This window comes from Hirundo rustica, chromosome 4 (genome assembly GCF_015227805.2).
Source record: "Hirundo rustica isolate bHirRus1 chromosome 4, bHirRus1.pri.v3, whole genome shotgun sequence".
NCBI lineage: Eukaryota > Metazoa > Chordata > Aves > Passeriformes > Hirundinidae > Hirundo > Hirundo rustica.
This window is the reverse complement of record NC_053453.1, coordinates 33,375,427-33,399,819: the sequence shown is the minus strand read 5'-3', so window position 1 is coordinate 33,399,819 and position 24,393 is coordinate 33,375,427. Positions and strand designations below refer to the sequence as shown.

The 24,393-nt window shown below is 42.2% G+C and overlaps 1 protein-coding gene across 4 annotated transcripts in view; it reads left to right on the top strand.

Annotated features, from left to right (window-relative positions):
- The first annotated feature begins 616 nt into the window (after window positions 1–616).
- PPM1H (protein phosphatase, Mg2+/Mn2+ dependent 1H) overlaps window positions 617–24,393 on the top strand; it is a 131,645-nt gene continuing 107,868 nt past the window's right edge. For all 4 annotated transcript variants that reach the window (XR_005700563.2, XM_040062542.2, XM_040062545.2 and 1 more), the window contains exon 1: window positions 617–857. Coding sequence is in view for 3 of the 4 variants with exons in the window: in XM_040062542.2 (XP_039918476.1) it covers window positions 622–857 (236 nt within the window). In the remaining variant the exon portion in view is untranslated. The remainder of the gene's footprint in view (window positions 858–24,393) is intronic.

Sequence of the window (24,393 nt, the reverse complement as noted above, 5' to 3'; positions counted from 1 at the left end):
GCTCTGCCGGGGCTGGGACGGCGCTGGCTCAGCCCAGGGGCAGCAGGGACAGCGCACCGCGGGCGGCGATCTCCAGCCCCTGGTAATGGAACCCCGAGCGACTCGGAGGGCACTGCCTGCCGGGCGGCTCATCCCGGAGGCGGCCGCGGGCACGACCCCGGGTCCCGGGCCGCATCGCCGCGGGCGGCCGGGGGCGGCCCCGCCGGGCCCAGGCTCCGCCCGCCACGCACCTGCCGCGGGCCGGCCCCCGGCGCGGGTAGGCGGGCGGGGGCGGCGGCCGCCCGTGCCCGGCGTGTGCCAGGAGCCCGCCGGTGCCGCAGGAGGAGCAGGAAGCGCCCGGGCGAATCCAGCCGCGCTATCACATGACTCAGCAGCCGCCGCCGCCGGGCTGAGTTCGCCCAGCGCCGCGCCGGGAGGGGGGAAACCTGCAATGAGGCCTCGGCCCCGCGGCTGCCCCTGAGCCCGTCGTCCTCTCGCCCGGCTCCGCGGGGCCCGGCTCCCTCATTGCGGGAGCGCGGCGGGGGCTGCCGGAGCCGCCTCCGCAGCGCTGCCCGCCGGCGCGCCCCGCTCCCCGCCCTGCGCGGCGGCCCCGGCGCTGCCGCCGCCGCCGGCGGGGGTACTATGCTCACGCGGGTGAAGTCCGCCGTGGCCAATTTAATGGGCGGCATCATGGCTGGCAGCGCGGGCGCCGACCACGGCAGCGGCGCGGACTTGCCCCTCCGCTTCCCCTACGGGAGACCCGAGTTCCTGGGACTGTCCCCGGACGAGGTGGAGTGCTCCGCCGACCACATCGCCCGCCCCATCCTCATCCTCAGCAAGGACACCCGGCGCCTGCCCTGGACCACGGGCTACGCGGAGTGAGTACGCGGAGCAGGTGGAGCGCGGCCGAGCCCGCTGCCCGCGCTCCCGGGCGCACCGGCGGCGAAAGGCGGCGATGCCGAGGGAGCCCCCGGCGGCTGCCGGCGCTGCCGGGGCGGGGGGAGCGCAGCCCCGGGCCTGCGCGGCGCCGCGGGCAGCGGGAGCGGCGGAGGGAAGATGCCGGGGGAGGGGAGCGGCGCACCCGGCGCCGTGCGTCCGGCCCTGGCCGTAGCTCTGTACCTCGGTGGCTCGTTCCTGGGAGCCCGAGGATGCCGACGGTCAGCTGGCCTTGAAAGTCCCCGCGGGGGTGGCCGATACCTGGATCGGCGGAGGATGGCCGGGGGCAGCGCCGGGCTCCCGTACCCGTAGTGACGGCCCCGGGAGCGCAGGGGCCAAGGATGGGGTACCCGCCGGTGAATAGCAGTCTCGGTCCTTGACCCTAGAATAAAAAAGGCTTTTGGTAGGAAAGCCGGTTTGGTTTGTGCGTGTGTAAATACTTCTCGCTGGCCGTGAACAGTGAAATGTGTGGGGTTCGGAACTCCTTCATGTAGACCTGACAGCAGCTGTGCTCGCTGGTGGTGACTGGTCGCATATCTCTCAAAGTGCTTTCCCATTTGGAGAGACTCTTGAGGACCACAGGCTCCAAACAGAAGGAAAAAAAAAAATAAATCCATTGGCTAGCCCCGAAAAGTGGGCTTTCCAAATGGTTTGTTGCCCTGACTCACTCATATATATAATGGTATTTACTTTCGACGGTGTCTGATCAGGACCTGGTTGTAGCCGTGCCAGCCAGGAAAAAGGCAGTGTTCCTTTGGATGCATCCAGCTGGCAGTGGGAGTAGCTGCAGAGGCAAGGCATGTCCTTGCACTTGATGCCTTTATCGGTAGACACGTTGTTTTCTTGGTGGATTCTGGGTGCAGGATTTAGAATTTAGGTTCTTTCTGTGATTGGTTTCTTTGTGTTACTGCTAAGTCTTGAGCATGTCTGGCCATTCATGTTGCTACCAACTCAGAGATTACTGAAGTTACTAAATTAGCCCTTCCGGACTACAAGTTGTTTTCTGTAGTCTCTTCAGACATAAATTAATTCCCCAAAAAACTGTTGTAATAACGAGCAGTCACTAGCTTTATTTAACATTGTTACGTTGTTGGGGATGCAGAAATGGGAGGTTTAAAGAGATATTCTAATGAGAGATTTAAAGGATTTTAAATTGGATTGTTCCCCCCAGATTAATAAAGAATTGAATAGGTTACTGAGCAAATTCCCCATGAACTGTAAGTTTAAATATATAAAAGTAATCTTTAATTGTTCTGCCACTATAACAGTCCCTTAAAAAGCTCTTCTTTACCAAAATAAGTACATGCTGCTTTTTTTCAGCTTAGGTGAAGTTCTGTGGCTTTTAGCAAGTAGCTGTAATTGCAAAGGTGGGGACAAAGTGGCAGGGAGGTTCTCTGGCTCTCAGGTGTCTGTCAGGTGTCTCCCATGAGCTTCACCTGAGACTGTTGGGGCAGAAAAATGTGGGCGCTGGAAGGTGAATGTTTCATTGACCCCGTTGATGAAACCTGATGAGAGAGAGTGTTTGAAGAAAAAGTAAATTGCTCTGGTGGTCATGAAAGCAGAACATACCAGGATTGTTCTCATATACTTGTTACTCTTCCCTCTTGAGCTTTGAGCAGTTTGGTTAATTGGGAGGCGTAAAAAAAATCACTAGCTTTTTCAGTTCCAGTTATTATCTGTGTGAAAAGAAGTTGCCCTTTTGCTTTGTCTCTGGTAGCTTTTTTGCTGTCGTTTTTGTTTGTTTGTTTCTGGTTAGTTGGTTTCGGTTTTTTTGTCTCATCCCCTTCCCTTGCAGTTACCTGCTCTAGTGCTGGTGGAGCAGATCTAAGGGAAAGATGGTACTTGTTAGAGAGAACTACTTCCCTCTGTGAAGGTAGAGGTGGAACTTGTTAGAGAGAAGTACATATACAATGTTCCAAAATTTGGGTTCATTATAACCAGAAGATCTCAAAATGCTCGCGGCAGAGAAGCTGAGAGGAAAGCAATGCCACCAAAATGGCATTGTTTTCCAACAGCAAAGTGTTAAAGAATATAGAAATAGAAGAAAATATGGACAAACTCAGATTTTTGCCAAATATGACCTTTTTTGTTGTTGTCGTTTTACTCATACTGAGCTATTACCAGGCTGTCTGAAAAAAATTGCAAGACTTTCTGGGAGATATGTGTTGAAACTATGTTTTTCTTTTGAAACAGGTTTGAGTTACATAGAAAAAAGAAATGTAAAAAATACCAGGAAGATGAAATTATGATTATACATATTCTGAAGTTTGTTGGCTTGGGAAAAGCAGGGAATAAAGTAATTTCACGCTATTGTTTAGCTTCTTGTTATTGTCTATATTAAGAAAACTTCAGAACAATGTTTGCCTTTTTTTTACTATACAAGTGAGCACTTACAAGAACGTCAGGAGGAAGTTTAGTGTCCTCACAAGCAGCTTGTGATGTAACATAAAGGTTACCTATTTAACTCACATTTAGCTAGTTTGCTTTGGAAGACATGAGAGGAGACCTTGCAATGTGCCAGGGCAAAGCTTCCCTGAGCCATTGTCTTTTCTGTGTTTTCATGTTTTGGCAAATCAGCAAAAGTGATTTCAGTGTTTTGTTGGTTGGGATGCCTATGAACACAGGGATTTTTACTTCCTGTAGCTAATGAGAGGTTTGCTGTTGACTTAGAAGGTGGAGATTTGGCCTAGAAGGTGTAAGGAGAACATGTGCCACCCGTACTGTGTCTGCCCTGATGTTGTGAGCCATTGCACAGCAGGGTTTGAGTCAGTGGATTTATGTTCCACACCCAGCACCAGCATCTGTCTCACTATCTTTAGGAAGAAATTCTGGCTCTGAGAGTAGGACACCTGGAGGCTGAGCTTCAGGAAAGCATTTGTAGTGTTCATGTTCTGTAGTTGTAAGACATGTCAGTTTACAGATGACACTGGAGTTCCTTGATGTCATCCTGCTGGTGTTTCATCCAAGCTGGAGAAGGCATTTTGGGGTTAGACCTGGTTCCCATGTCAAACTGAAGCAGTTTATATCTACAAAATATGCATATTTTTAGGGGATTCCTCTTGTTTCTTTGATTCCTGAGGATTAGTATTTCTTACTAAACAACATATTGACAAAGTAGCCCACCCTGTTGACTGATTCTTTTTCCTAGCATCTGTGTGGTATGGGCCTGTTCATTTGACTTATTCCCCTGGAACAAGTATTTCTCCTCCGCTCCACTTGCTTCCTCCTCTTGTACTGAACATTCTTTGTAACGGGTATTTTTGCAATATTGCTCATTCATGTAATATATTTTAACTTATTTTTATAATTACCTACTTAGCTCTGTGATATTATGTAGTAAAATGTAAATTAGCTTTTATTTTTTATTATTAACTTTCCCTCTTCTAATGGTGTGATCATTATGAAAAACATGTAGGCAAGCAAATGAAGTCTTCAGAAACATACTTGGTGCTGGGATAAAATACCATTGCTTCCTGACATTTCAGTGGGAATCCCATAGGGACTCAGCTCTCTTTAGTTAGTGAGCAGCCTAAAAGTTGTCTTCTGAAATGACTGTCCTGCTGTCTCTTCCTTGCACGGGAGCCCCGAGACCTTGAATTACATTTCACCTCATACAGGATGGCAAAAGAGATATTCTTATGCCACTGACACTTGTCTAATGTTCATCAAGCTCCACAGAAGCAAAATTAAATTTGTATCCCACATCCAGTAAGCTTTTTAATTGTCTTTAAAGGTATCATTTTATTTAGAAATAAACTTCATTTTTGATCAAGGGTGTACTTAACATGGTTTTCTGCATGTGGTTAGCTGGCGTGCATCAGGAATGACCCTAGGAGAGGTTAGTCTGTTAACAAACGTTCTTTTAAGTCTCCTTTTAATCCAGAGGAGTAAGGAGATTTGCTGCTCTCTGAAAAGTTAAGTGATTTGAATAAGGGAGAGTGGGAGGTATCCTGCCTCACACTTTATTTACTTGTTGCCCTCCCTCTCGTCTGCAAGCAGCTGTACTCCCAAGGCCACACTGGGATCTCCTCTAGAGCATTCCCTCTCTGAGCCACGGGCTGGTTTTTGAGCTTCTGCTTGGATTGCCCTATTACTGGGGGGGAAGTTTCTTCTTTGGTCCCGTCCTGTGCTGTTTTCAGCGTGTTATGACCTCTTCCCTGCAGCACTGCTGATGAGCAGCCCCTGCGTTCAACTCTGGAAGTAACTGGCAAAGTAAAGGCAGTAGCAGAGAGTATGTAACGTGTAATGACCCAGATGATACACACTGCATCTAAACTCTACCCAGAACATTATTTTTCACCTTTTCTTCTTTTGCTTTATCTTCTCCCCTCTGTGAAGGCAGAGGATGAACAGGGTGGAGCAGAGCCTTCCTCTCCCAGTTGAATTCCCTTGACTACATATGGCACGATAAAATAAATGCTAAATTTGCAAATAACAAAGAACTAGCCTACTGCTCACACTGGTGGAGTTGCAGAAAAACTACAACTGAGTAGCATTTTGTGGTAGAAAAACGAGCTTAGTAATTTTCCATCCATTTTGAATGTATATTCCTACAGTCCATAATCCAGTACTAGAACTGCTTTTCTAAACTCTATGAATCCTGAGGATGGGACCATAGCTGGTTTCTTCTGTGTCACATGTGTTCCTCTCTTTACTCTTGCCTTTCTGCTATCTCTTTGGAGAACTTCAAAAGGTACTATCATATACACTTAAGGGACAGGGGGAAAGATTCAATTGTATGTTGTCTGGGTCCTCATGCAAAAGGTAATTTTGCATGCCTTTTTTTTTTTTTTTTTTAATTCTAAATGACTCTTCAGATACCTCTGCAGTTCCAAGTTATAATAGGTTTCCAGAAATTTGACTTTACTGGCATGTGTGGTTTTGGGTTAAAAAGTCAATTTATTATCCCAGCAGTGCCTTTTGTTTGATGAGACAAAGTCCAGGCTGTTTTTCCATAATGTTACATTTCAGAGATCTGTGGTTTCACTGCTCTGCAGGCCTGCAGTAGAAATTACATTTTCTCGGTTATGTTGGTGGATACTGACCCATAATGAATGCGGAGTCGTAGGTGAAGTATGACGACCGTGTCCTTCTACAGTATTATTACAGTGTCAAGTTGTTACAGTTCAAAATTCAGAGTTTACAGTTCAAAATTACGTTGTTTTTTTTTTTTTTCCTTCTCAAAGTACTGGATTTTTTGTAAGGCTGATGATATTGCATCATGTTTTCTCATGCTATGTTACTTAGTTTGTAGCAAATGAATGTACGTGAGAATTAACTGGAGATTTTTATTAAAATAGTTTCCAGCATTTCTCAGTGATCATAAATACTTTGATGAGTTAAGATAACACAGAAGTCTTCTACCTTTCATGTTCTGTCTAGACCAAAATGCAAAGCATTTAAATAATGTTATGAAGCAGGTGAAAGCTTAGCACATCTGTGAGCAAAGGCAAAACAAAGGAAATGCTTGTCCTGAGTTGAATATTTTGAACTTGGAGGATAGCATAGGGCTATGATTGCTTATTCTAACCCCCATTACTTCTTATTAATAGCAGATAACAACACCACAGTCCTGCTCCTGTGAATTGGAAGTGATAGTCTTTCTAACCCTCCTCTGGGAGCATGACTCATACCCCATCGGTAAACACATTTCTTGTGTGTGTTCTGTTTGGTACAAATTTCAGGAGGATGAGACTTGTGGGGAAAGGAGTACTTTTTTTTTTTTTTTTTTTTAATCTTGTTCTGTTTAGTTGTGAGGTTATGTACACAGAAATAATGAATTACTTTTCTTTTAAACTTTTTTTTTAAATTGTTTGTGATTCTTTGTCTAGATGAAAATATTTTCTTTTTTTCTTTTCGTAGTTCAGGACATAAAAATGAGTAGGACCTGATGAATGAACTAAACCCTCGAGTCCCACACATGTAGCTAGAGACAACTGACCAGTCTTCCTCTGTGAATGTATTATTCTTCTATGCATGTTATAATGTTAACTTTAATGTATATTGCCTGGCTCTTGTTTAAGCCTGGGTTCATGTAAAACAGCCTACAAAACCCTCATGATAATTTTAAGAGCTTCAGAAATCCCTTTCCTTGTGTAAGACCCTATGCTATAGCATCTAATATTTATGTAATGTCTCTAATCTGCTAAGTGCATTGCAAATAATACTTTCAGAATAACCTTGGAGAAAAATGTCCATATGTGTAAATGTACTGGTTCTTCCAAGCGAAAAAAATGCAGCAGTGAGGATAAGTTTTGGCAAGAGATTTGATACAAATGTGGAGAATGAATCTCAAGCTTTCGGTTCTGTGCTTTGATGACACAGTTATTTTTCCTGCTGTTGTGTACTTGGCTTTTCCTATGTGGTCTCTAATTTCTTAGAACTTACAGGGGTAAAAGGAGAAAAATAGAAAAAGGATAAAAATATAAATTGTGCTCAGGTATTTTTAATACTAAGTTGCATAAATGTGATTCCTAATCGGACAAGTATGAAGTTCATGCCTTGAAGCTGTCTCATATTGCTAGTCCCTCAGAGGCTTAATACTAGTGCTGTTTAACATGTTTCTGAAAGGCTTGTTTGAGCATGGCCCCAGCTTCTAGCACCAGAGCATGACTGTGTCCTCCCAGGTAGCCTTCCTTTGGACCTTTATGCCTTGGCACAGGTGGCAGTCAGCAGATGTTACCCGCAGACACTCCAGCTTTGTTCATTTATCTCTGTTGCAGCTGCATCACTTGGGATAGGTGTAAATGGGAATGGCTTGGCACAGTTATCATCACGGCATAAAGTAAACTGACAGGGCTGCACCCCTCGGGGTGAACTGCTTTGAGCCTGTGAATGTGATCAAATGAAACATGCTCAGTTTGACCTTGAAAGGAAGCAGTACTGCAAAGCACGGGTCATTCCTGTGATGGGCTCTTCACTTGAGAAAGAAATATGGTTTGTGGGTTTAAGGATGGGTAAAGTCGGCTTTGTGAGCTGAATCCCAAATAAGACTTGGAGTGGGGGAGTGCTGTTAATGAGTGCAGCGAGATAATTTAGGCAGAGCAGACATAGCAGCTTTGCTGTGGCATGGGGCTGGAGTAGGTGCTATATTTGTGATGGAGCAGCATTTGCAAGGAAGATAGAGGCTCTTGAGCTACATCTAACCTGGATTTTTATGCACTTCCCCTTGAATTTCTGTTCTGATTGAACTTGGTGAAAAGCAAGAGGTCCTATTAGACAGCAGCGCCTTTGTATTAACTGCTTTTTGTTTTCTCTAATTATTATTTTTTCTTCCTTCTTGAAGAGAAAAGAGAGAGATGACTTCTAAGAATTGGTTCCTCTTTGGCCAGTCACATTTACTTGGTAGGGTATGTTTGGGATGTCCAGCTATAAGACATGTAATATCCAGAGTGGTCTCCTGATCAGAGGTCAGGTGGAGTAGGTCACAGTTTCAAGTGCTCAGGGCACAAAACAGCGAGCGGAGCTGGTGAGAGAACTCCCAGCTTGTGTCGAGCCACTCCACCCCTCAAATCCAACTGACATGGCATAGAAGTTTTATTGCCTGCTAATTACAGAGGGTCCAGCAAATAGGAGATGGCCAGCAGGTCCATTGAAGCCTTTTGGCTTCTTCACCACTATCTTCCTCATCCAGCAGCATGCTTCCTGTCTGATAGATGCTGCCAGCTGTACTTGGGGTTGTAAGTGCCATGGTTGATAAGTGGTTGACGCTGCATGAGCTGTTCAGTTGGTAAAGCTCATAAAATGGCTGGAGGCGGGTGTGATACCTCCTCCAAATACTGTATGTAAGGCAAGTGTTTGTCTGAAGAGTTTAACGTTCTCCAAATAAAGACTGTGCACAGTATTTTGTTGGGGGAAGCAGTGCTAGGGTAAAGCCAGCAAAAGGGATGTCTGTGGTTCTTGATCACAGTTGCTGGAGTCTGAGTGGCGGAAGGACAAAAATAATAGCAAGCTGAGGCAGTCAGCATTAGCTAGTGCAGGAGGATATGCGGTCAATGCGTAATTGGGGAATGCCAAAATATGGGTTCTGTACATAACTTAGCAATCACACTCATTTAAGAAAGAAACTCAAATAAGAAGCAGTTTTAGGAAGGGAGCTGTGGCCAGCAGGCAACTTTCTGGCATGAAGTAGGGTGGCAAATCTAGACCTTCACTCATTGTTTGGGATCTGTAGAATACAGAGGCTTAAGGGGGAGAGAATCTGCTGGGGGAGTCTAGAGCTGCTTGAGGTGGAGGGCTGTGGGCAGTGCTGTGTCCACAGAGTACCTCTGGCTAGCCAGAACTGAAAATCTTGTGTTGCTCAAATGGGAACCTAAGTGCACCATCTCCAAGACAAGCAGGACTTGAATGAGTCTGGTCCCTGAAGATCGTGTCAGCCTCTCCCTGCTCTGCTCTGGTGTGGGGAGACCTGTCTGTCCATTGCTGTCACTCGTCATAGTGCCAGCTGGTTTTCGACTCTGAATGATGGCAGATCCTGTAGGCTCTGCGCTTTTCTCTCTTATGAAAGCAAGTCTGAGGTCCTGGTGGCAACTGTCGCTTAAAGGTGAATAACCATTTCTAATTTTTTTTACCTCCCTCTTTCTTCTTTCTAAAGTGCTACCATCAGTTGTAGTCAATCTTGACTGATTGTTTTGATGCTGTTCAGGCTCTTTTGCAGGCAACAGTAATGACGCTGAAGCTGTGATTTGAGACAGCCAGCTTAGCCTGATTTCAGGAAAAAAGGGTGGGGGGGGAAGAGCAGAAGTTCACGTGCCTTTGCCTTTATGCTTGCCATGGTGGCATTCAGCTACACTAAGGGGAGAAATAGTGAGCTTTGATTGCATCTGGTATGCTGCATACCACTGCTTTAGAAATCCTGCAGCAAAATGTCCTTGAACCAACATTAGAGGTCTGTGAGATTGTCCTTTTGTAGGCATAGCTCTGTTTCCAAAGTCTTTGCAGTTATTTTCTTTTATTTCATCTGCTGGTCCCATATCTAAGTGCCTTTTGTGCTGTCCTCTCTGTGTATCTACTCCATTGTATAAAGGTACGGACAAGAGGTGAGTTCTTTCCTCTTCTCTGCTCCCCACTGTGAGCCCTTCTGGATTTCCCTGATTTATTTCTCTGTCCTTTGTGTCCTGTTATGATAATTTCTGCTTTCCAAACTCCCTGCAAGGAGCTAAAAAGATCCAGCTCCAGCCAAGTTCTGCAGCAGATCACTTTTTTTTTTTCTTTCCTGCCAACATTGATTCATTCAGGCCAAGTATGATTTTTCTATCTTTAGGTATGTGTTAGAGACCTCCTCAGAAACAGATGATGCGTAGTGCATGTTTGTAATTCTGTGAAATACCTGTCAGTCATAACTAACAATCTGGTCCTTGGTGGAGTTTTACGTTGGAGGTGGGACTGAGGACACATCTCCAGCTCTTATAACTTGAGCAGTGCTCCATTTTGTGCAGAGGTCTTGTGAAGAGACAACTTACCTTGCTGTCCATCAGAGATCCTGGTATTTTCCAGATGTGGCAGATCACACCATGTGAACACCATGTGAACCCATGGGTTTTGTTAGGTTTTGAAACAGTTTGCCTGAAAGGTGGGTTTGAGCAACATTTCCCCCTCCCAACTAAGTGCAATAATAATTTTTTTAAAAATATTATTATTATTATTATTATTATTATTCTTTTCCCCTTCTCTCTTGCGGGAAGTTGTTATTTTATTGTAGGTTGTGGACTTTTTTTATTTTTGATTATCTCTACTGCCTGTGTGGGGAGAAGAGGGCAGGAAGCTGTGAAACTCAATAATGGGCAGCAGCCTTTTCCTTTTTGGCTGGCATGAGAGTTCCTTAAATTGATTCAGGCCCAGGTGTTGTAAATGAGAGCAGGGTCCTCTTCAGCAGGTTCGGGGTTGCACTGGGCGATCACTTTCAAAGGCAAGGAGCCCCGTGTTGAGCCGCTGTCGCTGCCGTGCTGACCAGGCTCACGCAGCAGCTGAACAGCTCTGCTCCTCCCCGGAGTGCAAGGGCTGCGCCTCCCTTGGCTTCCGTGGGGGAGAGCTTAGTGCCTCTTCCCTGTCCCACTGCAGCCCTCCCACCGGTAATTCCATGGCTCCGAGTCTGTGCAAGTGCCTTGGCAGGATGAGTGAAGCTCTTGGGTTTTTTATTAGTTCAGCAGTATGTGATGCTTTGCAGAAGCCTGTGCAGTAAAGCGAGGGTCCTTAAATTGCTGGTTGTGCGTTTGAAAACCTCATTTTGAAGAAAGTGCTTTTTCTTCTGAGTTTGTATTAAGATTCTTTGTTTCGTGAATGAATGCTAAAATTTGGGATTGAAACTAGAGTTTTCTCAACTAGTTTTTGTTTCTCTTTGCTGGCCTTATTTTTAGGTGTCTTGACTGAGAAAGATCAAATCCTTGCAAATAAATGGGGAAAAAATAAAACTTCTAATTTCCCAGGTTCAAACTTGCAATGTTTATCCTTTAGAAAGTTTAAAAGTTTTACAGTGAAACCTTGCATTGTATTTGTGGTGCCATGAGGGGTGGAGTATGGCTTTAGATTTTGGTATTTGGAAATGGAAAACAATAATCATAAAGCTAACCTCAGTGATTATTGCTGCTTATGTCAAGGTCAAAGTTTTATGTATGTTTGGTTTGAGTGACTTACATTTTGAAGAATGTAAATAGAAAATTTTCTTCCCTTAATCTTCCCCGTTGAACAAAAAAAAAATTGTTTTTCAGCTATTTTCATTAGTAATTTGAAAATTAGAACTTAGCCATACATGCTCTCAACCATAATGCAAGAATTGATAAGGCATTAAAATGAGCACTGATCTCTTTAAACAAACGTATGTCAGCATCAGTCTTGGAGGGCAATTCCCTCTCCCTAACCTTGTCACTCCTCTCATTAATCATACCTCCAGAGCTGAGCTTTCTGTTCATTTTGTTGTTCTTCTCAATAAACTTTAAGATTAGTGTCTGCATAGCCCTTACAAAATCTAGATGGTGACTTCCTCAGGCTGTGGCTCCCTCTAGGACACTTCCCAATGTCATTTTAAGGTCTTTCTATCCCTTTCTGCTAGTGCAAAGCTGGGAATTACAGTCATGTTAGTCCCTTTGGCAACCTCTCCAGAGTAATCCCTGGAAATCCTAGGTCTGTGAATGATAATTCTATTAGCTGTTCAGCAAGCTGAGTCTGGAAGAATGCAGCTGGTGTGTGGGAATTTGGGAAGTTCTGCCTTTAATCCTGCTTTTAGAGGGGAAAAAACGTTATAGGCTAACGTGATTAGCTGTAATTCCATTCTTGCTTGGTTTTAGAGAAGTGTCTGGTTCCTAAATCACAAGCTAGTTCTGTGAAGTGTTTTTGTAGAGGGGAGAAGGCACTATTTTGGTAACTCAGCTTATCTATCTTTGAAAAAGCACTGGAGTCAAGGGAAGAAGAAACTCTCATAGCCAGCAGTAACTTTCTAGTTCTTGCTGCACAGCATAATTTAGAAATATGAAACTAAGAGCATGTAAATGGAGACAGAGAATGAGCATAATCCTTTCAGGTGTGTGTGTATAAACATGGGCATGGAACAAGTTAACACACACTGCACATGGTTCTTCAGGGCTTTGCAGCCCAGAGGTTTGCGTTGGGGTTATCGGCTGGTATGTGATAGCTGCGGCTGCAGCTGGGACTGCTGGTGTGGCTGGTTTAAAGCAGACCAGGGATAGAGCTGTCTCTAATAAAAGCTGCAGCTTCCACCCGAAGTGAATGATCCGGAGATCTTTTCTTCCCCTTGAGGCATGTTTTTTTTTCTTTTTAGTGCTAAGGGGATGAGAGGATGGACTTCTGTGGGAGTGCCAGTGTGAACTGTTAGAAACGCTGTTGGGTGCTGGAGAGGGGCAGAGGCAGAAGCCCCCAGGACAAGAGTGGAGCACGCTGTGGCCTGTGCCAGTGTGAGCATGGACAGCACACTGCTGCAGGGACAGAGGGCAGCGTCCTCTTGTGGGAAAGGCAAAATACAACCTGAGCAGACTAATTGTCCTCAAAGGTGTCTTGCTCCCTCTGGCCATCGTTTAGGGGAAAGGAAGTATTGCCCTCAACAGCTCAGCCTGTTCTCCCTTGTTTCCCATAGAAATAGAAAAGGCAGGAAAATGTCTTGTTTGTGTCTTGTCTGTTTGTTGGAGAATTCAAAATAAGTGTGCCTAGTCTTGGAGTCAAATACTGCGTGAATCCTCCGTAGTGAAGAGTGCTGGCAAGAATGAGGTCAAAGGACTTGACTTGTTGCTTTTTTTGTTCAAGCAGCAAATTTGAGATTCTTCAATTTAGAGAAATTGCGTGAATTTAGGCTTTTCCTTGTCTTCCTGTCAGGTTCCCCCATCTCTCATATCCTTTCTTGCCAATGTGGCAGCAGTGACACTGGGGCAGGGAGGTCCTGGAGGCAGCTGTGCCCAGAATCCCAGGAGGAGTGTGCAGGCACTGCTGGAAGGGTGCCTGGCCAAGCTATAACACAGCTGCTTGGTTCCATTCCTAAAGGATTGCAAGGTGGGAGCAAATTCTCTGAAAAGGATTATTATTCACTTCCATCTCCTGTGTTGAGTTGCCTGAAGTGTTGATCCTGTTAGAATAGTTCAAATGCTTGGGAGAGATGATGCTGTAGCAATAAAATATTGCAATACTAATCCTATAAATTTACACAGGTTTAAATTTAAACAGGTACTTGTTTTGAAAATACAGTTACTCCTCTAGTATTGTTTTGGAAAGCATGTGTACAATCAAAGTAGGATGTGATAGTGGAAAATGGGTTGCCACTAGATAGTCTACATTTAAATCATGCTAAGAGTGTGTTCACCCTTAATTATGGGCAGAGCTAAAGAGAAGTAATCATTGGAAAAAAACTAGTAGGGAACATAGAGGAGTTGAAACAGGGGAACAAAAATGAAGCCTAAAAAGCCAGGAGAGAGCACACTGAAGACAAGTTAAATATTTTTGTGTTGGGAGAGACGTTTAACAGGAGTAGAAGTCCCTATGACAGAAAATGAAAGGCTGTAAACAGCCATAAAGATAACACTTCCCTCTGTCATTTAGAGTATATAGGCAGAATGCATTGCATGGGGACATTCTGAAGAAGCCTGTTAAATATGTAGTTCAGGGTCTCCTGTTTCAGAAAGCCAGAAGACCCTGGATTTAAAGGTATTTAAAGACGGGTATCTTGAAAACTTAAAATCTTTCCCCACTCTTCTTTTTTCTTTGAAACAGAGAACTGCATGACAGGTGTCTACTGGGCCTTAAGGAGATTGCTCTGCCATGGTTGGGTTCATTCCTGAATTAACCTCTTACTTCTTCCACTCCCACCTGTCCAGCAGAAAGCAGTGCAATTAATAGGGCACAAACTGATCTGCTGAGAAAATTTTTCCAAAGTTGTTTATTGTTGTTGTTTGGAATGATAATCCAGAGTGTTGTAGTTTAACTCTGGTCAGCAATTAAGCACCAGGAGATGTTCAGTCACTCCCCCACAGTGGGACTCAGAAGAGAATCATAAGGGTAAAAGTGAGAAAACTCATGGGTTAAGATAGAGACAGTTTAATAGGTAAGGCAAAAGCTGAACATGGAAGCAAAGCAAAACAAGGAATTAGTTCACCACTTCCCATGGGCAGGCAGGTGTTCAGTCATCTCCAGGAGAGCAGGGCCCCATCGCACAAAACGGTGACTTGGGAAGACAAATGCCATCACTCCAAATGTCCCTCCCTTCCTTCTTCTTATGCCCAGCTTTTATTGCCAGCATGATGCCATATGGTGTGGAATATCCATTTGATCAATTGAAGTCAGTTGTCTTGGCTCTGCTCCCCTCCCTGTTCCTTTTGAACCCCCAACCCATTCACTTGTGAGATGGGGTGAGAAAGCAGAAAGGTTGCTTTGATGCTGTGTAAGCCCTACTCTGCCATAATAAAAGCATCACTATATTTCTGACCCCATTTTCAGCACAGATCCAAAATGGAGCCCCACAAAAGCTACTGTGAAAAAATTTAACTCTGTCGCAGGCAAAACCAGTACACAGAGGAAATAACAAAAGGTAGGAGAGGGCTCTCCATGGAGACTGCAAAAGAAAACAAAAGTGGCTGCACAAACTACCAAAAAGTGGTACGTAGTTTTTCTGCTTGGGGAGAAATTCCTTCAGAAAAGAAAAAAGTAGTATTTTTATTTTAGCAGTGTATATTTAAACATTGCAACAGCATTTTTTTTGTTCAAAGATGAATGTGCTTATTTTATGGTATTCCAGAGTAAGAACTTTTCCCTAGAAAAGAAATGAGGAAGACTACCTCACCAGGAAGAAGAATAATCACTGCTGGCTATTGGCATCATGGTACATCTTATTCTTTGTCTTTCAGTTCTTGCACAATATTGTAAGTCATATTTCAGAAACAAAAAGGCAGGAGAAATATATCCAGGTACCTTTTTTTTCATTCTTCTCCTGTTGAAAGTCACAGCTCCTCAGAAGCATCGCAGACCTATAGTGGGGCTCAATATTGCTTTCCCCAGTGTTGAAAGATTACTGTTTGAAAAAGACTTCACAAAAGTCAAGTGAACATCCTACTACAGTAAACAAGCCTGTATTGTTACAGACAGGTTAGAAGGCACGAAATATCTGTGACTAGTGAATGTATTAGTGATAAAGAATCATTGAACAAATAGCTCAGTCTGGGGGAGTGGCAAGGTGGTGTTAACTTTGAAAATAAGAATGGAATCTGAAAACTATTTACCTTGTGAGGCCGTTAACAAGACCTGGAGGAACTAAAGTATTGCCAAGGAAGTAGTTATACTCTCAAGGAATTACAGCAGGTGGGATTTGTTTTCTGTATAGAGAAAGGCACTTGCAGTACAAAAGTACTTGGTGCTTGCAGTAGCATGTCACAGTGCAGTGAGGGACCTGAATCACATAGGGAGCTATCGTAGCATTTTGCCGGAGAGCTTATCTTAAACAAGTTTTCATATATGAGGCACAAAATAAGCTTGTTTGGGAATGCTCCTGTTAGAACTTCTTCATAAGCTATTATTCTCCTGTGTCTGAAACAGGGGAAAATGCATTATGCATATCTGCAGATCAGCACTTATCCAGTATTGGTCAGCAAAGAAAACCCGGTAAACTGCAAATTTAGCTAAGTAAAATGTGTATCTGTGGGGCTATGGGAGGAAGTGTGATTAGAAGCTCAAAACAAAGGTGAAAGAGTTCCAAATTGTTTTAGGAAACAAAGTGAAATCTGAACAATATCTTGAAGTGTTAGAAATAATATACTTCCAGGTAGCTGTGTAAGCTGTAGGCACCCTTGATCAACTTTGGATAGGTTTTAGGAAAGGTCCTCTTTAGCCTGTGTCTATTCACCTTATGCTCTGCTTCCCAGAGATGAAGAGCTATAAAAGCTTTCATTTTGCAACAGTGATGTTAGTTTTTGTGGACAAGGAAGCCAGTGGTCCCATGGCTGTGGAATGGGAACTAGACCTGTTTGTGGTGGTCTGCAGCTGATGGGAAAGGGTTTGCTGTAGAAAGCATTGACTTCTCACAGTCTCTCCGTGTACTGTGTAGGATGTCTTCAGATCTTCTAAAGAAGGAGTGATGCAACTGTAAAGCTGACTTCTTTCTATCCCTCTTGTCCTCCATATTTCATGGATGCAGTTCCTATTATGAAAGAGTGAAGTATGTCCATCGAACGGCAGAGTAGTCTGACAATGTAGCTAAAGAAATGTTTCCACTCACCTAACTGTGAGTCGGACTTGGTCTAGAAATCTGAACATAAGAATTTAATAACTTATTGAAGTCTAGGACCATTACTAGTGTTCCCTTGTTGAAAATAGGGGCTTCCTGTGTGAGCAGCTGCCTTAGCTGGTATTAGCAGCTGAGGAATGTGCACCACAGCTGAGAGTATAGATTTCATCTGTATGTGTTGGTAATGGCCTGTTAGATGATGTTTTGAAAAAAGCCATTTTAGACAGGTTTTTAAAGAAAACAAACCTGTGACCTTTGTCTGAAACAAAGCCTTTCCTTATTCAGTGTGCCCAACAGGTTGCCATACTGGGAGGTAGTTATGTTCTTAAGTGTTTTCTTTTCTTTTGCTCATTACTTTGCTTTAGCCCTTCCCATGAAATTGCTCCTGTGAAGTCCCATGCTGTTTGTTTGTAACAGTTGAATAAAATCGAGACCTTCTAATTACGTCTAAGAGTGCTGCCACTTGACTCAAGTACTATATGAAATAAAAAAGCCATGTTGTTCTATTTTTCAGCTGGTCTGATCTTGCAGTGTGACAGATATGTTTTGTGAATTATGTTGATCATTATTCCTTTTAATTAGTTATGCGGTGAATCAACACAAAATGGAAGAATTCTGTCTAGAGAGACAATATTGCTTTCCTCAGCCAGCGTGTAGTCTCTGATGCCCAGTATGGCTGTGCTGTCCATTTGACCTGTGGAACGCTAGGGGACAAAGGAAGTTGTCGTCACGCTTTGATTTCCTAGACCTTATCAAACTACTGAGGTTTGACCACAGACCAACAAATCCTTATCCCCAAAACTAGCAGGCATCTGAAACACTAGCAAAGTGTTATATGCAACTCATGTGTTGCACTCACCTTAAACTCACATTCCTTTTCTGCCATTAGTTCTTGAGCCCTCAGAGTGACCACCAGTCTTACCAAAATTTTTGTAAGGAACAAATTCCCAATGCACTAAAACCAAACCAAAACCCACCCACAAAACAACAACTGAATGAAACAAAACAAAAAAATCTGAGCTGTCCCAGAATAGAATCAGAGAATCATGAAATGGTTTGTGTTGGAAGAGTCCTTCAAGATCATCCCGTTCCAACCCTTCACCTTGGGTGGAGACAACACTGTTTCTGATAAATGCTTTGGAGGGTAGAGCTGTAGGAATTTTGAAATTTAAATATGCTTTGAATGCAGTAGGCTCTGTCCAGAGCAGTAGGAATTGTGTGGGTGATTCTACACCCAGACACTTTGCTCCAGACAGGTGGTGAAGGGTTGGAACTCTATTTTTATCTTTCATGTCTTCCCATCATCTTCCTGGCCATGATTTTTCTGAGATATTTTAAAACAAATCCCCCCAAAATCCAGAACAAAGCAAAGAAAAATTTTATGAAAAATGGACCTGAGAAATCAAACTTACTGTAACTCTTCTGGATATGCATAATGGAAGAAGCTAGAGATACACATATGCATAATGGTGAGGATATCCCTAGATATGTATAGTGGCTTTATGGCCTGAGTTGTAATTATACTCTGCTCTCCTTCTGTGCCCCCTTTCATTCCTAGTGTGCCCTTTCTTGCGTTATCTCACCAACTAGTGCTCTGCTTGTCTGATGAGGTGTCCTATGTTCTACCAGCATTTTGGTTTTTTTAATGGTTTATCTGCATGTAGTTAGGAGTTTTCTGCATTTGTTCATGTCCAAAGAAGTTTTTGCGTACTTGGGGGAAAGCATCAAGCAAAGTTTGAGCTCTGTCAGCTATTCTCATAAAAGATGCTGTTGCTCTCTGGAGACCTGATCTCCCTAATATTATTTTGATCAGGGACTATTTTAAGCCACAGTCAAAAACTAAATAACCACCAAATTTGATTGTTAAAAGAAACACATGCCACAGACTTACAGTAAGTCTCTTGGAAAAATGCTGTCTGTGAACTCCCAGATGGTGAAGCTAGCAAAAGATTACACTTAAAGATTGTGTGAAACCCTCCTAGTCACCGAGAAAGAGTTATAATATGAGGGATGCCTGAGAAATATTAAAACAATTATTTGCGCAACACTGACTTCCATCATCATATATAATTGCCATATCCTCAAATTTTAATAATCCTCATTTTTCTGCATCCTTTAGATCCTGTTAAAACCATCAGGATTTCCTAATTTCAGAATATGGTGATATTTGTTGACAGTCAAATACTAATGTGGCTTTTATAGGTTTTGCTACCATAAGAAAATGGCTATTTTCTCTCTTATTTCGATTTCAGAGTCTGTTTCCAACCATTGCTACTGTGCCTTCTGTTTTAATCAGGACCTGGCAGAGGGATGGGAAGTGTAGGAGGACAGGCAATTGATGTTTAATCCTTCATATGATTTCTAATTTATACTAGGGCTGATTATACATGCATCTAGAGCAAATAGATGCACATGCATATGCTAAATAGAGATACATTATGATTTTCTTGCTACAAACAATGTATCATCTTCCACGGCCTCCTGGTTTGGGCCTGGTAAAATTCCTTATTATGTATTTTCACTTCCTCACTGTTCTTGCAGATGGGAAAACCTTGATAAGGATTCAGTGCTTGAGAAGTCTTGTTTCGTAGAAGATTTTCTCGAGCTGTCACTTCTTAGGTCAAAATTGGGCCTTTTTTATACTGAGTAATTAAAAATGCTGCATAAACTACAGAATTCCCTTAAGTGGTTGTGATAATTGAGTGGTTGTGATAATTGAGTGGTTGAGTGATCATTTTGTATCAAGGTTGCAATGTATCTAATGCTTTGTTTGCAAACTAAATATAAACCCTTGCAGTGTTTTGAAGGCAAGAACAATGCTGCTGCTTTGTTACAGGGTTGAATTTGGCCCTTTTATCTCTTTGGACCACATAGGCAAGGTCTCTGTTTTGCAGAATTGCCCGTTGGTCCGGGACTGGAAGCTTGGACAAGTCTGATAGCTGGTCCCTAAGGGTACTTTGCAGGCTCCCTGACACCCTGATGGCATTTGTCAGCAGTGATGACTGCTGTGGGGAGAGTTTCATGCAGTTCTTTTGTTTGGGGTAAAGCTTTCTTGTTTTTCTGTCTGATATATAAAGGAAAGAAATATCTTTGTCTTCACATCATACTCTGTGCCTGCAATGACTGTGAGTTATTTCTGTATTATTGAGCGTTTCCTGCTCTGGTAATTACTGGTGTGTAGCATGCTGCCAAATGGTTTTATAAATCTGCAGAGACTGCAGCTAGCACGGGAAATATTAAAATAACACTGGCTTTTGATTTACAGGGCTTCTCTCAAATTTTGAAATTTCTGTGCTGCAGAGCACAGACACAGTGCGTACAACTTTATACTGCATTTTGAAGTCACCTTGACAAAATTTGGGGTGGCTATTACACTTGTTGAGATGAGAAGGGAAAACTACAGAGGCACACCCAATGGGAGTAGAGACAGGGCAAGTCACTTGCAGTGGAGACCTTTCCACTCTCCCAAAGCATGAGATTAACAAGCTGGTGTGCTTTGAAAAAGGAGACAGTAGAAGAGGAGGCAATGCAGAAGGTTTTATAGGTTAATCACTCTTTGGCATAAGTGGACAGAGCTGAAGGCTTTGAGGTTTTGTTAGCTTGCCCCTTGATTTAAGCTGAGATGTTAATGAAAAGACCCACTGTGCTTTATTTGCAACCTGGCCATATCTCTCTGATGTCTCTCTAACATGTCCCAAACTGCAGGGTGAATAAGGTTTTAACCTCTGCATATCACATTACATGGGCACTGGGTGATGTTTTGGTGCCAGTATCCTTTAAAGAATGCTAGAAAAGCTGCAGGGTGAAGAAGGGGGCTGTGGAAGTTATTCCAAAGACTAAGAAAATGTCTCAGAGCAGGAAACTTGCATGTAACCTATCTGGTTGAAAGAAAAAAAGAAAAAAAAAAAAAAAAAAAAAAAAAAGGTTTAGAAATGAACTGATTAGATTTATGAAAATATTCATGGAAAAAAAGGAAATCTTTTCTCTAGTGAAGAAAAGCAGAAAATGAGCTGAGCCCCAGAAGATAAAATTGTTAATTCAAATGAAAAATGAAGCTCAAATCTTCCATGAGATGGTGGGTAATTCAATGCTCCATCAGGGAAATGAGTGAAACTCCTGTCTTTGCTCGAAACTTTCATGTAAACACACCAGAGACACCAGAATACTTGTAGAAACACCAATGACTGATGCTGAGACTGAGATAATCACACATGAGGATCTGTGGTACATCAGTGGTCAGACAAGATAATTAACTTTTCTGGCTTCAGAATTTACAAGTATACTTTTTAGAATACTTCTACTTTCATAGCAGTTGGGTATATTGGTTATAGCACTTGGCTGCAGTTTTTAACATATAACTACTTGATGGTGCTTACCCCACTCTGGTCAGTGATTGTGACAGCCTTATTAGTAGCTGTAGAGATGCTCTGCACTTTCACCCATGTAGAAACCATTATCTTGGCTGGGGTTGTAATTAAGAAGGTAGCCAATTAGATGAGCAGTGGCTGAATTCTGAGATCCCATGTGTGTGCATACAAAATAGGTGTGCTAGGTAGTGCTGGTACCTGGTGACAGAGCTCTAAAAGCCTGTGTTGTGGGAAAACCTCAGGGAAGCAGCTGGGGAGTGATGTGGTGACAGTGACATTTGGAGTGATGCCCCTTGCGAATGTGCAGCCTTCTCGCTTCACAGGAGCAGCAGCCCACGGTTTCAAACTTACAAGGCTGAAATTTAAAAGTGGATATTGAAGATTGCTTCTCACAGTTGTTCTGTAAAATAGCCAAAAAGGATTCTGTGAAAGCTGATCTTTGGTAGCTTACAGTCTTGAAAAACCCTCATTTTAATTAGGTGGTGCCTGTACTTGGCACATTTGTATTTCTGCTGGGTTATTTCCTATATCGTCATTTTTATCCCAGTGCTGCTTTGACTGCTGGAAAATTCCTTACCTTTATTTTGTTTAATTCTGATTAATTAAAGGCAAGCTTTTGCGTCACCACATTTCCTTTTCCATTTGATTTAATTTTATTCAGCCCCCAAGGAGTTATAAATTTTATATCTATGAGCTTTCTGCAGTATCTACATAAATACTTAATTGTGAGGCAACTGTATTAACGAAATTTATTGTTCCTTATATGAGTTTAATGTTTACATGTCATTTCGTAACACAAGCAGTGAAAACAAAAGCCTGCTAAATTTCACGTATACAGAAAGTAATGCCTCCTTGTCAGAAAACTGTAAGGATTTTTGTGTGCCTGTCTCCCTGTCTAAATATATCTGTGTAAGTACTAGAATATATTTATAGATATATAAAATATATGTGTGCTTATATGTGTATATGTTTTAGAATAAATTTCCATCAAGATATGACAGCCATGTGAATCAGCTATTTGAGACCTCACATGTGCAGAGCCCTTTCACGACAGCTGGTTCAAGGGAGGGCTGACATTTTAACTTGCCTGCCCTACTTGGTCTCACCTTTGTGCTGTAATTGTAACAAGTAGTATTTTCATTACCAGTCTCTTTCTTTCCATTATCTTATTTTAGATTACTGGAGTTGTAAATTCCATAATTAGGATAAAAAGATCAGAACTGTATTATCCTTTGCCTGATTCAAAGTATGTATTACGGTGAAACCAATTTTACCAAACAAACAAAACCCCTCACATAATTCTGTGGACAAAGTGAAGTCAAAATTGAAGGACAGATGCTCATTTGTTTAGCACATCTCTCAAGGGTGGATCCGTACATTGAAGTTTGCAGAGGAAAATATCCAAGACAAACTTATCCAAGGAGTAGGGCTCCAAGTTGAAGGCTCTCAGACTTGTTGAAAATCCCTTGGTTTATCTGTTCTCTTTAGCCAAGCTTGATTGTCAGTCAGAGTGGGTGTATTGGCCAGTGAGTCAGCAGATGCTTAGCTAGGGATAGGGAATTACACAAGCTGACTTCCCCTGAAAGAATGGTTGTGCAGAAGGAGCTGGAAATAATCTAAATAATCTGAGAAGATTTCTTTCATCAGAAAAGGGGAGAACACAGGGACAGAGACAGGCATGGTGTAATGGTGTTTCAAGGGGCATAAGGATGAGAGAAACCAAGTTTCATCATCTCTGCTGCTATCATTCCAGTCTTCTGAAATGCAGAGGAGACAATGAAGCTTTCTTGACCTTCATGAGAACATCAATACCCTGGTTCCTAATTATTACTGTGCTAAAGCAAGGCCATTTGATACTACAGAGCAAAAATAAAACTTACCAGAAATAAGTGGAGTTTTTTTAGCATTATGTTGAAGCATAATCTATTCTTAATGGAAATATTTTTATAACTTTTTAGGCTGGGCATTTAAAAAATATTGATTATAGGACTAGTGGTTTTAAGTGAAAAGATGCTTTATATGCCACAACATAAAGGGGAAAGAGAATTCAGTTTGTGCCCTAGTTTATGGTGTTAATGAGGTGCAGAGATTGCTGTCTCCCTTCTCTTAAGGGTAAAAAAACTACAAATTAAGTTATAAAAGTGAAATAAAAGCGAAAAAACATGCATAGAAGTAAAAAGTTAGTGATAATTTTTTTATAATTACATCTGTTAAAATACTTTATGTTCTGAAATGCTGTTTGGACCATTTACTTCTGACCTCTGACATCAGCGAACTAGAAGTCTAAACAATTTTACTAAGAGTTTTTTCTTTTTAGTTGTAGGGCTCGTTTCTTGTGGAGCAAGTAGAAGAATTTGAACACTTATGTTTCAGTTGGTTTTGAAAACAAATGTTCTCTGGAGCACTCAGAACCTTTAGATTTTAAGAATAAGCTGATGAAATACACAGTAAAATCCATACTGTCTGTGCAAGTCCTTTTATCAAAACTTACCGAAGGTGATGACATCCATCATCTAATACAATGCAGTAGTGAGGATCTGAAAGTTTAATGCTGCCAAACTTCCTTTGAAGTCTGGACATCAGGGGTATTTGATTAAATCTGATCTTTGTCAGGAGGATTTGACATTTCATGAGACCACTAAATTTCAGAAAAGCTAGAAGTCTAACCTTGCCTCTTCAAAATTCACTTACACCTGTATAGTTGAGTTGGTATATACAATCTAAGACATAGATATTGCTGGACTTGTCTATGTTGTCTTGTTATTCTTTGCTGTCACACAAAAGAGCTGGGATATAACTTCATGGGGGCTGGAGGACTAGCCTTTTTTTTTTTTTCCTGATAAACTATTGAGGTATCTCAGCTTACAATACATATGAAATATCGATTGTTCATATGAATTATTACCTTAATGTTAAATACTACATCTGTTGAAGTCAGTTAAGTGGCTTCCCTTTGGATTTAGTTGTTTGAGAATGTGAGTCTTAGGAAATATATATGACTTGGAGGTGGAGGACCTGAAAAAATAAATCTCTTCTATGTGTATATCATTAGTTTGGTACAAAGGTGGTTTGACTTTCAAGTAGAAGAAAATTATTCTCCAGATACATATTTTACCTGTGCAAATAAAAATTTTACTAAGATAAGGAAATGTGGGAAATAAGTATTTTATAACCCGAATGAACTGAAAAATCAGCTCAGGAAAAAGGAGTGTTTTGTACATGGGGTACCATCTGTTCTAGCCACTGTACATTAAACCTCAGTGGGGTTTTTTTTTGTTTTGTTTTTCTTCCTAATGCATTGCTATTATGTAGTGTTTAGTCACGAGTTTGGAAAAGGATGTATGTGACCTCATGTTAAAGTCCCAAAGCTAGTGTAGTAGAATGTTGTGTTGATTGTTC